Source organism: Colletotrichum karsti, assembly GCF_011947395.1.
Source record: "Colletotrichum karsti strain CkLH20 chromosome Unknown Scaffold58, whole genome shotgun sequence".
Classification (NCBI taxonomy): domain Eukaryota; kingdom Fungi; phylum Ascomycota; class Sordariomycetes; order Glomerellales; family Glomerellaceae; genus Colletotrichum; species Colletotrichum karsti.
The window spans coordinates 27,023-40,487 of NW_024065958.1; the positions used below are offsets into that span (position 1 = coordinate 27,023).

The following is a 13,465-nucleotide window of genomic DNA, read 5'->3' on the forward strand; positions in this document are numbered from 1 at the left end:
ACTGACAACATAGCCTTTGCCGTTGCATTATCTGCATTGATCTCACGAGCGCCCTGATGCGCTCTACTCGTCCATCATCGGACAAGTTGACGAACGCCACGCCAATGCAAACATTGTTTTCCTTCTCCCGCCCTCCCATTCGGCTGCTTCGGAACTTTCTTCGCGTCTTTGCTTGGTGATCGACCATTGTTCAGTCTCAGATGCCAAACTCGTGCTCCACGCCACACGCTGAGAAATCCATCTTCCCATCTCCTGCCATCTCAGGACATTTCCATGATGACTCGGATAGGGATCCCTGGCGCCACGTAGATCTGATAGGCGATCGTGGTTGATATCCACTGCCACTTTTGACTGCGGCCAAGCAGATACGAATATGTGAATCTGCGGTGTCATAAGTAAATAGAGCAACTTGACGAGACGTGTTCGCTTTTCAGCCGCATGCCGCGTTTATGGCCTTCGCTGAACCTGGACGTGCTCATAGCTCAGACACATCTTGTGTCTGAGGAGCTGCTCATCCCAGATCCTTGACTGCTGTTCAGGATTCACACCACCGTCCTTTCCCCAGACAGATCCCGTCTCTTAGCCGCTCCCCAGGCTGAGCCGCAAGAAACTCCCAGCACGAAGTCGGCACTTGCCTGTCATTCATGCTCTCCAAACCATAGTACTCGACCCAAAGTTGGAGAATCGAGTATGGTTGCCCGACATTGATCATGATGCTGGTCTTTCTTATGCTCGGTCTCGACGCAAGCTTTTCTTGGTAGCCTCTCCCACACCCCACAAACTCTTTCGTGCTCGTCTCCTCATTCTTTACCTTTGGCCCATCCTCAGAAGTTCAGGCACCGAGAACGAGTTTCTTTGCTTCTTGCCACGATCGAGTCACGTCGAGGGGACGGACCCTGCGTAATGAAGTCATTACCGAAACGCGGTGTTGTAATGTTTCGACGGTTAGAGACAGAGAAGCTCTCTGGAAAGGAATTCCCGTCATCATCTACGTTTGTTAGCGCAAAGTAGACCATCCCAGCTCCAGTCTCCGGGAAACGTCGTGGGAGGCCCGCAAGGAGGAGCGGCTCGCCGAATGGCATTCCGTAAACCACTGTTTCTGGCGAGTCTTCATCGGCGCGCGTTGCCGTCATACCCCGACGAAATCCGGCATGCAGCCCGCGAGCTTGCTGAACGCGTGATGATTCGTCCGACCCTACGAATCGTCAGTCTTGAAATGGTGGGCGTTCGCCAATCGCTCCCGGGTTTCGGACGTCAAAACCAGTGATGGGCATTGTGCGCATCGACCTGGCTCGGGAAGCAGCCGGTCGCAGAGCCAGGCTGTTCTTATGCCGCCGGGTCCGAGTCGGAAACTCTCTGCCCGGCGGGAACGAGAGTTGGTTCGTCAAACCCAGTACATCAGGTCTGATCTTGGGGAGGAGAAACGAACCATACCAGGTAGCCGGTTCATCTGAATGTGCGCCGAAAACAGGAGAAAGCATCGAGTCCTCGAGGAAACCATGGCTTTGGACATCGTCTGATATCGCTGACACAGGTTTGGTCTGGTCGTCGACTCAAATTGTCAAGCCTATCGTCTTGCACACACGGCGATGGACTCGAAATGGGAAAAAGCATCGAAATTGTCTTTACTGCGTCGACGCCCCTTTAACGGTCCTTGGTCAGTGTTTTCTGCGAACAACATGGGATATTCGATCAATGCATGACCGAACTTCCACGTTCGCGTTCGTCTGAAGCCTGCGTTCGGACTTGGGCTGGGGAATGTTCCAGAGAAGAAATGGGGTTCGTTGTTCTCGTCTAGCCTCGCGACCACCTGGTCTGGTCTTTCCCATGGACTCCAAAACGCGGCAGCGTTGGCGCCGAGAGAGCGCCTCCTTAGATCTCCTCCATGTCTTCCAAGTCATCCAGGACCGGCCAGTCGCCAACCTCAACCCGCTCGGGCCTCACGAAAACACCATGCTTCAAGGTTGACTTCTCGCCCCAGTACCGAGTTCCCTCGATGCTGCCGTCGTTCTTTCCAACGGGTTCGTCGAGGTGAATTCCGACCCAGGGACCCAGGCCGCCCGGGATCTCCTTGACGTCGCCGACGTACTTGACGACACCTCTGCGGGAATCCTCGCCGCCTACTCGACACCGCTTGCCGACCTCGATGCCCCGCTGCTCAATCTCTTGATAGAGAGCCGCAACCTTGGCCTGTTCGAGGCTTGGCGCGTCAGGATCGAACCGACCGAGCTTCTGAGCCTTCTTCCAGGCCAGTACGGAGTCGGTCTTCTTGGCGTACTCCTCCTCCGGCATGACATACTTCTCAACACCCGTAGTGTCCGTGAAGTTTGGACGCGCCCCTGCCGGTCGCGTGTCGGCGACCTAAAGACGGGTTTGTCAGCCAAAAGAAATTTGTAAGAGGGTTGACACGAAGCATCACCCTAGGAGGCCTCAATGTGAGAAGAGAGGCTTGGGCGATGACATTGCAGCCTCACCCCCCATCATTGGATATGTGAGGCGGCCGGCCATGAGCGCCTCCTCGGAGGCAGTGGCGATGCCATCCTGCCGTGGTGATGCGCCAGCGAGCCGCCACAGGCGAGCGGAAGGGATATGTGGGTAAGAGAGGTAGGAAACAGGCCTACTTACATGCAGCTCGGCATACGGGGCGAGCGGGAAAGCTGTCAATCGTGCGTTGTCCTCATCGGCCGCCTCAATCGGAATGCTCGCCGAAGCCGTCTTGAGGCTGATTCTCTGGGACGAAGGCGGGACGCCCGTGATGGGCTCCAGCTTAGACCGCAGCTGGGTAATGGTCCATGATGGGGTGATACGACGCTCTGACGACGAGTTTTCCGAAATGACTTGCAGAGGAACGTCGGCCATGGCGGATGACTTGCTCTGGTTTCTGGATCCGGGTGGAATGGAATTCGGACCAAACGGTCTGCTGCAAGGAACACGTGGGGAGGGTGAAGTTCCTTGGACGTTCTGGTCTGTGGTCCCGGTGGTGAGAAGGCGGGATTTGGTCAAGAGATGCTGCCGAGCGTTGCGACGGTACGACAGGGTCCAGGAACCAGGCGTCTTGGGTGTCAACCGGACAATTATCTCGTTGGCTCAGGAAGGAGCAATGCACAATAGGGCTGGATAGTCCCGTCGTATGCAAGTCAGACGCACGACCCAGTCGGTTGTTGGGCTGCTCTAGGGAAATTTAGGTCAGAACCTTTGCCACAGACGATGGCACGCAGGGTTCTCGCAAGTTCCTTGGACGATGACGTTGGGTGGTGTTGCAAAGCGCGTCTCCGGTCAGGTCGGGCTCCAGGAGTTGACGAGGTGTGGTTGAGTTGTCGTGTGCCTGAAATGACTTGAGATGGGCGAAAATCGGTCGAGAACGTGGAGGCCGTTCAAGCCTCACTTACCAGGAAGTGGGTAAGGGAGGGGCGTAGATCTAGCGCGTGCCTTCCATTCACATTGGCGCAGACCCCCAGCGTCAGCCCCACCCATTAGGTCAGGCTCCAGCCACAGCGGGTACGTACTTTTCTTCGCTGTCCGCCCCCAAAAGATACGTTCCTCTGCCATGATGACTTGTCAAACCACCCGCACTTCACCTTTCTCTTCCTCACCCGACCTCTGCCTTGTACACCGCCATATGACAACCATCAGCGCAGGAAAGGAACAGGAACAAAAACGACACGCAACTGCGGCACACCAGCCATTGGCGGGTATCTGAACCTGAGTCCGCCTTGCTTCGTCACCTCCATGGTCCTGCCCGGCAGCACCTGGACGCCAATGTGAAGCTGGGTCATCCACGATACGACGAGATCGAAACATGTCAACCCGGTTCATCAGCTACGGTAAACTCGTCCCGCGAAAATAAGAATCTGGCTTTGTGACACGGTCACACAAGAATCAGGCGCGGCCGTCCGAGACCGCTTCAGACCAGTTTAACCTTTGGCCGGCGGGAACAATACCATTGACAATGATTGGCGAGTCTCCGTTTGCAGATAACAATCTACGGGAACCGTTTGGTCGGGAAGCACAACATGGCATCAGCGGCATCGATGCAGTCAAACGCCAGATTTCGCGCATGCAAAACCCCGTCTGGTCTGCCTTTGTCTGACGACTCAATTCGGGCTCGCCTACGCCTGTGCAGCATCATCAACCACCGGCGACAAACGGAAACAACGCGGCACTTGTGGGAGAGGCGAGGGTGGGTGGAATCGGGCAGAGGCATTGCATCCCACCACCATTCGGATACTACCAGAGAGCCCCTCGCGATCCTTCTCTTGTGTGTGCATCCGGCCGGCAGCAACGACAAGCACCATCACAGTGCATATTCATCCATGATTTCGTCCCTAAAAGAGGCACCACCCTGCGTGCAGGACCGCCAAACAGGATCTAGCCAGTGAGAGGGCGCACAGCACAAACGGATAAGATGAAACATCCATGGTCATGTTCGTTGCAGAATCATGATAACCCACCCACACATCTGCGTAGCGCACATACACATCACCCTCGGGCCCATCTGGATGAGGCATGGGACACTCGCTCGCGGACGACGGGCACGGCAAGGAGCACGTTCTCTGCTCGACTCGGGATGGACAAACACTTTTGACGCGGAGCGCTTGCTTTTCCAGAACAATCCTTGCACCCTTCTTTTGAAGGAAAATCCTTCCTGATGTCTATGCGTTGTCGTCACAATTCTCGCGTCCGAACTCGACAACAGCCCTGAGGAATCACTATTATATTGGTTCTCACTGAACTATTGGAAAGGCCTAGGGAAGAAGGAATTCAGCATGTTCCGTCAGATTGTCAACCGCTGGCCGTCAGCTCAGGGCAGCTCAGCCCCAGGCGTCAGTGACAACTGCGAAATCCTTGGACGATGTTGATGCTCGATCCGTCACGGGCAAACCACCTCCACCACGCGCCAGATCTATCCTTGCTACCCGATCCGCCAGTGGGCTGCCGCTATGCCCAAGAAAGATCCGGTTCTGCAATGTTGGCTGCCGTTCACCGCCACGTTGGGTTCTCTTTGTGTCACCGACAATTCGTTGTTCTCGTCGAGTGGCGCGAATCCGATCTCTGGCTCTCATCCCGAGACGGGAGGAAACACTAGCAGCAGGCCGAAGAAGAACAAGAAGAACAAGAAGCGGAAGACGAGATGTTGTTTTGGTGAGGCCAGCTAGCAGCAGGCGGCATACGGATGACGACAGGGATATGCGGAGTGCACGTATCAGAGGAGCAGCATTTCTGCCCCGGAATTGCACGAGCTTCGCTCAACGCCCCCGCGCTGAACCCGCGCTGGGCAAATGGCCTCGCTGAACAATTGGCGATGCGCCCATCTGGACATGTCTGCCAATCTGTTCGTTCTCGCAGATCCCCTCATGACGTCGGCACCAGTCATGGCGCGGAACAACTGGTGAAGCAGCTCCGGGACAGGGATCTGGCAAGGCGCATAGCCAGCACAGCGCTTTTGGCTATATCACGTCGTATTAAGGTGGTCGGAAGACCTACCGACGACAAAGATGGAAGGCCTCTCGCCCGTTGTCACCCTGGCCCTTGTTTCCAATCTATTGCCAGACCACCATGTAAATGGTTGGAAAGTCTGGTGTTTCGCCTCGGTGATGGGATGAGAACTCCCCAGGGCTGGGTTCCCCTGAGACGACATGCCCTCTGCGCGAAGCCACGATGCAAGGCCAGCAAACGAATGAAAAATAATCGATGGAGCGGCGCAAGGAGATTTTCCAATGAGAATAATTTCTTTTAGACGCCAGCCCCGAAATGGGATGCAACCCCAGCCTAAGCAGTGCCTGGTGGATTGACAGGCGGCTGCTAATTACGTCGAGAGCTGTTTGATAGGCTCCCAGCTCTTTTGGCACCGCCAACGTGGAAAACGACACACATATGCTTCAGCTCACTTGACCTGCTTACTCGTTGACGACACGGCGGCGGCTGTGTTAGATGCCCGCAGGCCGCGCGCAGATTGCGGCTACCAAACCGCCAGAGACAGGGTTCACATTCGATGGCGGATCAGGTTACGATAAAAATGGCATTGTGAGGACGAGATTTGACCAGATCTGGGTGCTCCGCACTCAGCTCGGGTTCGCTCACCTTGTCGACGTGCAAACGAAAGACGAGACGACGACACGTGCGTACAGGCAGCGCCGTGTTCTCAATTGCTTTGTTCGGACAACGACAGGCCAAACATGCCGGGTCGCCCGGTGTCGGTGATCCGCCGTGTTGCTGCCGGGCCACTGGAGAGAGGTTGGACAGATGGGCCCCAAGTTCCGGCGTTTCTGGTCCCCGCGTGGTAGAGCCCCGGTCCCTGGATGATGGGCAGCTGGGCGTCGAAGCTGGCTGGCGGCAGAGGGCGGATGGCTGGCCGGGCACTAGGCCGCTGGACCCCAGCTGTATGTATGTCATCTACCGACTGAACAGGGTCTGGATCTGAGCCGGTAGGAATGAGAGTTGGACGTATCTCTTCGAGCGCGAATCGTCACAACTCATGAGTGTCACGATGCTTCCGAGATGGTGGGCGATATGCTCTCTCTTGCCGAGTCAAGTTCGTGTAAGTCAATGCCTTGGGCAAAGCAGCGGTGAGGTGTCTTAGTCATGTCGGCGACGGCGTCGAGACGAGTCGAGCTGGAGGCAGACGGTCAGCATCGGTGTAGAAGTGTTTGGGTCGGGGAGTAGCAGCAGCAGTGAAGTCATCTCGATGCCTGGGCACCACGCTGCCGGCTGACCGACACGTCCCAATGTCGATAGCCTCGCTTTCCAGACCTCTGGGTGTCGGCGTTCAGCTAAGCACGAAGCGACTTCAATTAGCGTGAGACTTTTCCAGCTGCGACCTCCCGGAAGGTAAGGCAAAGACAATGAGGGTACGGTACCTAGGTAGCTTGCCTACAATGTACTTCTTCTCGAGCGGGATGATGAAGGGGAGTTGCTAGCCACGCACCTCTCCGCCTCATCCCATCCCAAGACTTCACCAGGCTCACCTTCCCCCCTGGCTCAAGCTGGGGAAAGGTTGCAAGAAATCATCCTAGCGCAACTGCCTCACCAGGCCATCGTAAGCAATAGAACACGCGCAAGGAGGAAATGACCGGCGTCCAAGGGATGCGAAAGAGGGAAAGAGCATCAAGGTCGTAGCCCGATGCGCCTGCTAATGCGAGAGGTACGTTGCGCGCGCGATACGTACTTATCTTACCTAAGGTACCTAACTACCGGGACATCTGTTCGGAAGGTGCTCTGGATTTAGGTTGGGAGGAACGGAAAGAGCAATTAGGAAATTGAAAAAAAAGTAAGGAAAGATCGATATCATTTTTCTCAACCTCACACCGCGGTCTTCACCTGCTGTCGGGACTCACCGGGGAAGACGCTTCCGGCACAGCACCCCATATTCAATCTTGGAACCCTATCCAGAAAAGTCTCCGTGTCGCCGCCATCGATGCAGATGTACGACAAACCTGTCTCTCCTTGTACGCGCCTTCGAATCCGAGTGGTCACGATCATTACTTCTTCTCCTTCCGCTGACCTCTAGTCGCTCCCCGATGTACGGACGTACCGCCCCGTCGTCATGTCAGGCACCGATACCGTGGTGGCTGGCGCAGCTTGGAGACCCTGGGAGACAACAGACAAACACCAAACGGCCCAATCAAGCCAATTGTGGCTTGACCGACGGCGAACGACGACGTCCACATCAACGTTCGTGGCCGCCTCGCCGACATGGTGGGTGGTGGTGGATTGATCACCATGGATGATGGTGGTGCGGCAAAAGGGAACAGCAAACTTCCAGGATGCGACGACCCCAAAGGAAAACAAGGGCTGCTGGAAAAGCCGCTAGCCAGCGCAGCACCCAGCACCCAACAAGCATGCCCCAGGCTTGCATGGCGATCATGGTTCATGGCAACTTGATGCAGCCAGGCCAGGCCACTGCACCCTCACTCACACCTGCTCCTGCTCCTGCTCTGCCGCCACGGGAAATCGTTACCGCCCCGGTCCTGGGAGCCTCTGCCGGGCGGACGCTGGACGCTGCAAGCTGCGCACCCGCTGCATATCTGACCGCCAGTTCATCATCAGACCAAGGGCCAAGCCGAAAAGCTTCATACACACACGATAGAGCGAAGCAGCGGACAACTTAGCGGGAGGGCACGCAAACCCCAAGCCACCGCGAGGCAAGACAGACCGACTCCGTGAAGGCTGTTCCTGGCTCGTGGCCAAGGTCATGGATGGTCCAGGACGACGACGACAACGACGACGAGGACATGGGAATCCGGCGAGGCATGAAAGGCATTGATGAATGTTTCTTGAGCCAACCCAGCCCTAGGCTGTCCTGCGGATAGTCAACCGCCCTCGACGACTCGCTCGGCAGTGGCGCATTGTCAACGTGGTTTGTTGGCTCTATGGCCTTGTCGAGACAAGCCTCATCTTACGCCCATTGTCGACCGCACAGACGTCGGGCTCGCTGGGACTGTTCTTCGTTTCTTGTTCTCCCGCTGCCGCTGCCGCTGCCATATGCAGAGCACAGCACCCAGGAGCACTACCGGCGTCTTTTTTCGGACTGCCCAGCGCAGCTCATCAAACCGAATCGCACCGTCGGAGTGTCAGTGGCACTAGCACTAGCCCGCGGAAGAGGAGCCGTCCAAGACAGCACAAGGACAGACATGCAGCCTGATTGCTTGATCGAGCAGGGCCCCGTTTAGCCCGTTAGGATCGGCGGCGAACAGCATAAGCACTTTGAGATTTGGGACTTCAGCGACAAGCTGCCAGAACGCGCACAGGTGCAGACATCATCCGTACAGGCTCAGGCACTCGTGGCGGCGGGGACTTCAAACCAAAATTCGACCTGAAGCAACCAGAGCAAAGCAACCGCAGTTCGCCCTTCACTTCACTTCGGTTCCTGAAGCATGTCCATAGTCCGTCCGGCCCCCAAACATCGGAACCCTCGCTGGCGTTTTCCCCCCCTCTTCGGCCGATTGATCCATCCCTCTTGGTCGAACTCGTCCCGCCGGTGTCCCAGTCTCCGGTTCTCGAGTTGTTTCTTAGCTCTCGCGGTTTGGCTGCTCGACTATGCGCGCCGTCATACTTTCGCTTTTGACTTCTGCGAACTCGTGCCGGATTCAGGGCACCAACCAACCACGGGACCGCGAGTACGAAGCCACCCGCAGTCTCCGGAGTCACCAGAATCGTTTTTGCGAGGCCTTTCCCCGCCAGCTGCCAGACAGATCGTCAGCCGGCGCGAGGAGGATCCCATCCACAGACCAACCCACCAGCCCAGCTCATGTCCACTCAAGTCTTCACTGCATCAGCAACCGCAGGTTTCAAACATGGGCTCCACAGCACCCGTATGCGGTTTCGCGACAACTGCTTGTTGCCCACCACATTCCGCCCTCTCTCTCTCTCCTCTTTCTTGTCCTCTCCACGCTACGCTACGCTTGCTTGTCTTGCCCTAAGCACACACGCCGCCAATTGCCCGGGACCCTACTGGTACGGGATGGGCCTTGCACGTTCGACAGACAGCCTCTTGGTTTTTCAACTCTTCTCGGACACGTCGACGAGATTTCCACCCGCCTCCAACTCGGAATCGGTGCCCTGCGAGGAGCTGTGACCAAGTCTGCCCATCAGACACGGACACGAACATACCCTTATCCAGGCAAATCCCATTGTCTGCGTTTCTCGGATTCCATATTTCGGAGCAGCTGTCATCCAGCTTGCACCATCGATTCATTTGGCTTGGGCTTTGCATTAAACGCGCCGGGTCAAGCTGACCACAGACGGCGGGCTGTCTTCTGCATGACTTCGTGGCTATACCATCAGCACCTAACCCGATAGTCGGCCTTGAAGCCCAGCACTTGGATTTGGACATTTTTTTTTTCTCTTCTCACCGATGCCTTCTTCTTACAATACGGTATTCGGGGTGTCGACGTACGGGAGAACACCAGCCCAAGGCAGACGCTAGACAGGGCAACGGGTCAAGGGGCGTGTGTCGAAAAGAAAGCATGGCAGCCACCTGGTGTCTGTGTGTGCTCTGCGGGAAGGGGGGGCGTGTGTTTTTCAAACATGGGAGCTCAACTAGCCCATCCATGTAGGTTCCCAAACTATGCCTGAGTGAGGTTGTCCTTCCTGAGCCTTATTCGACCACCTCCACCGCATCGCATTCTTCAATGAGGGCAGGGCAAAAGACGGGCTGGCCCAGGCAAGGCAAGGGACGGGCGGCACCAACAAGATCCCATCATCTGCCACTCGTCATTCCCTCCCTATATGCGAGCTCGACATATATGTTCTGCCCTATTGCTACGTACACAGCGTACCATAATGCTGCTGTTGCTGGCTGTTACTGCTGCTGTTCACACTGGAAACTGGACCTGCTTTCCAAAACCTAACCAACCTCTCTGCCCCCTTCTCTTTCACACACCTCCTTCACACGCGCGCACACACGCACACTAGACATTACTCTCGTCGTCGTCGTCTCTTTTTCCTTCTCCACAGCCGTGGTGGCTCTGTTTCTCGCTTTCTTGCTTGCTACTGCTGCTGCTGTCCTACTCTTCTTCCTCTGCTCTTCAATATTTTTTTTTATTCACCGCACCCCCTCCACACGCCCCTCCCTTGCTCCCACTCAAGTCTCCTCTTCGTTTCTTCTTCGATGACTTTCCTCTCGTCAGTTTAAGAGTCTTTTCGGCCCTGGCTGTCACTTTGGTTAACCAGACCCCGGTATCCGTCCCCCACCTCTCATCCACCTCTTCAACCCATCACCGTCCCTCCAACTACTACTTCCTTGGTCCATTTTAATTCTTTTCTCTTCCATTCACAATCTGCAGCACCGCAAGTTCCCGACGTAGACCGGCTTGTACCTTGTTTCGTTGGCCTCTACCGACTTTCCGTAGGAGAACGATGACTCTGGCAAAGCTTCGCTTTCTGATGAAGACTTCTAGCAGCCTAGTTTGACTGACGTATACTTCCGCCGCCGCCCTCCTTTTCTGCCCTGCCCGCTCGCCTGCCTGCCTCATCACCGGGCAAGCTCATTTCTCCCATCATTGGTCACCGGCCTCTCGGACTGGCCCAATCATGTTCATGACTTGCTTCAAAAACACCAGCACGCCGCCGTCTTGATCTGGGCTCAGGTCCTCTTTCCTTTTCAGATCCCTTTCCCCCCTTTCACTCTCCACCAGGACACACGGGACGTTTCCCATTCCACGAGGCCAAAACCGTCCATTGTCCTGATACGACAGACCTACGAGAAACCCGCCGCTCCTCTCGTCCGCAGCAACGGGCTATTGTCACTAATACCCACTCGCCGACGCTCTCTCTCCGTCCTAACCCCTCTCCGCCGCCGCCTTCACACAAACCGCCGCCAGTCGACCTTGCCCGGAGCTTTGCCTGCGAAGTGAGGAGCATTTCCCGACGAGCATCGAGCGTCCGATCCGCTTCCAAGCCAGGTCGGGACGACTGACCGACCACCGCCCCTCCAGCTCCATTAAAAAACCCGTCCGCCTTCTGGGTGTGGCGTCACGCAAACCGAAAAGCTGGCGCGCGTCTATCGCGCCCATGACCCAAGGCCGTATCCCACTTACCTAGGTGGCAAAACCGTCACCGTGGATATCGCGTCTCTCCTAAAGGCCCCCGACTCAGATGAGTCCTCCGCTGCTCCTCCTCAACACGCCCGATCTTTGTCAGTCCCCTCCACAACCGCAACCACGGCGGCCACGGCGCCTGTCAGCGGGCTTCCTCCGTATGTCCCGCCACCCGTAGCGACGGGCCTGGCTGCGAGCGGCAAGCGTGCCATGCCGCCGCACGTCGCGGAGTCTCCGGCCAAGAAGCAGAGCAAGTGGTCGCCGGAGGAGGATGCGCTGATCATCGAGCTTCGGGGGAGCGGCATGAAGTGGGAGGACATCTCGAAACGTCTGCCGGGACGAAGCGCCATCAGTTGTCGACTTCACTACCAGAACTACTTGGAAAGACGCAGCGAATGGGACGAGGAGCGCAAGAACAAGCTCGCACGACTCTACGAGAGGTATGGCACAAGAAGACGTCGGGAGGGGTTGAGTCACAGGAAGCTAACGGGACGACCAGGTTCAAGCCGGAGATGTGGGCCAAAGTCGCGGAGGAGATGGCGGTTCCTTGGCGTGCCGCCGAGGCCATGCACTGGCAGCTCGGCGAGGCCGACATGGCCCGGCGAGCCGGCGTGGTCCCGTTCTCCCTGACGGCGGTCAACGTCGACCAGCCGGGCGGCAGCCATCGACAGTCGCCTTCTCGGGGCCACATGCACACGCAGTCGCAGGGCAGTTTACCTCGGGACATCGGCGGACCTTCCCCACGATACGGCCGACCTCCACCCGGCATATCGCCGATCCCCGGCGGGCGAGTCATTGCCGCCAGGCGCGAGAGCATCCCCGGACGGCCCCCGCTGGGCCCGGACCCGAACGAAGGCGTACAGCTGGCGGGGCTTGGACCGCCGGGCGGCCCCGGATTGGCACCGATCCAGGGCCTCCCGCCCGGCCGAGGCGGAGGAATGCTTCCGGGGGTGGCCGAGCTGACGACCGGCGTGAGCCCGTACAGCACTCCGGCCTACGCGATGGGCGGCATGCCTACCGCCAGCCCCGTGCCCAGCGCCAGGGCGAGCCCCGGACCGCTTCTCCCCGCCCTCCACTACCCGCCACACGAGCCGGCCGGATCGAAACGACGAGCGAGCCCAGGCACCGAGATGGGACCACGCGAGACGAGCCGACGTCGGCACTTGGACCCCCGCCAGGAGGAGATGGAAAGGAGACGCTTAGCATGACCGTAGGGCAAAGCAAACGTGGCGCGGCGAACTTGGAGTTGGGAAAAAAAATCTTTTGTCAGGAAGGGGGGGCGGCTGAACCTCACACGTTCTCCCCCTCCCGTCCTTTTCATGATTGCATGGGGAAACCTCCGGGGTCTGTTTTATCACGTGTTGCGGGAGGCACCACAACCGGGAACACCAGCATGTTGCATCGGGATCGGAGCAGAAATTCTTGTCTCTTTTACCTTTCTTCTCATACACAGCAACCAACATCGTGACCACGCACGCCGTCCCCCCCTCCCCCCACGTGCGGCCGGTCGACGGCGTGTGTCCAACCCTGTTTCCGGCCTCTCAACTTCTACTTCATGTCATTTTACTTTTTTTTTTTTTCCGGGGGAACTTCCTCTTTTTTGTCACAACATTTCTCAGCCGGCGGCGCGGTGTGTGCAAGAGAAAAAACAAAGTTTTGGCCGTTGGGTTTCCACGGTACCCGGCAGGTGGGAGGGGAATTGGGACACGGGCGAAAAAAATCCTTGGCGGCGTGGTCAGGTCGGTTGGGGGTAGTGTGCGTGTGTGTATGTGTGTGTGTGTGGGCATGAAACCTTCAGTGTATGTATTGTCTCTGCGTGTGTGCAGGAGCGCGTCGGCCGTGGCGAGCACGGCGAGCACGGCGAGCTGGCGGAGAAACGAAAGATGCCACTTGATGATGAAGAGATGGGATACGGTCATGATAGAATT

General features: G+C 57.2%; 2 protein-coding genes across 2 annotated transcripts; one reads left to right on the forward strand and one right to left on the reverse strand.

The window, feature by feature from the left end:
* Positions 1–1,872: 1,872 nt before the first annotated feature.
* Positions 1,873–2,859, reverse strand: CkaCkLH20_12351 (CAP-Gly domain-containing protein; the record flags this gene model as incomplete). Its single annotated transcript, XM_038895064.1, has 2 exons — positions 1,873–2,361; positions 2,626–2,859. The coding sequence occupies 2 exons, from the start codon at positions 2,857–2,859 to the stop codon at positions 1,873–1,875; spliced, it is 723 nt and encodes a 240-aa protein (XP_038739578.1).
* Positions 2,860–11,489: 8,630 nt separating this feature from the next.
* Positions 11,490–12,745, forward strand: CkaCkLH20_12352 (MYB DNA-binding domain-containing protein; the record flags this gene model as incomplete). Its single annotated transcript, XM_038895065.1, has 2 exons — positions 11,490–11,977; positions 12,037–12,745. The coding sequence occupies 2 exons, from the start codon at positions 11,490–11,492 to the stop codon at positions 12,743–12,745; spliced, it is 1,197 nt and encodes a 398-aa protein (XP_038739579.1).
* Positions 12,746–13,465: the final 720 nt, after the last annotated feature.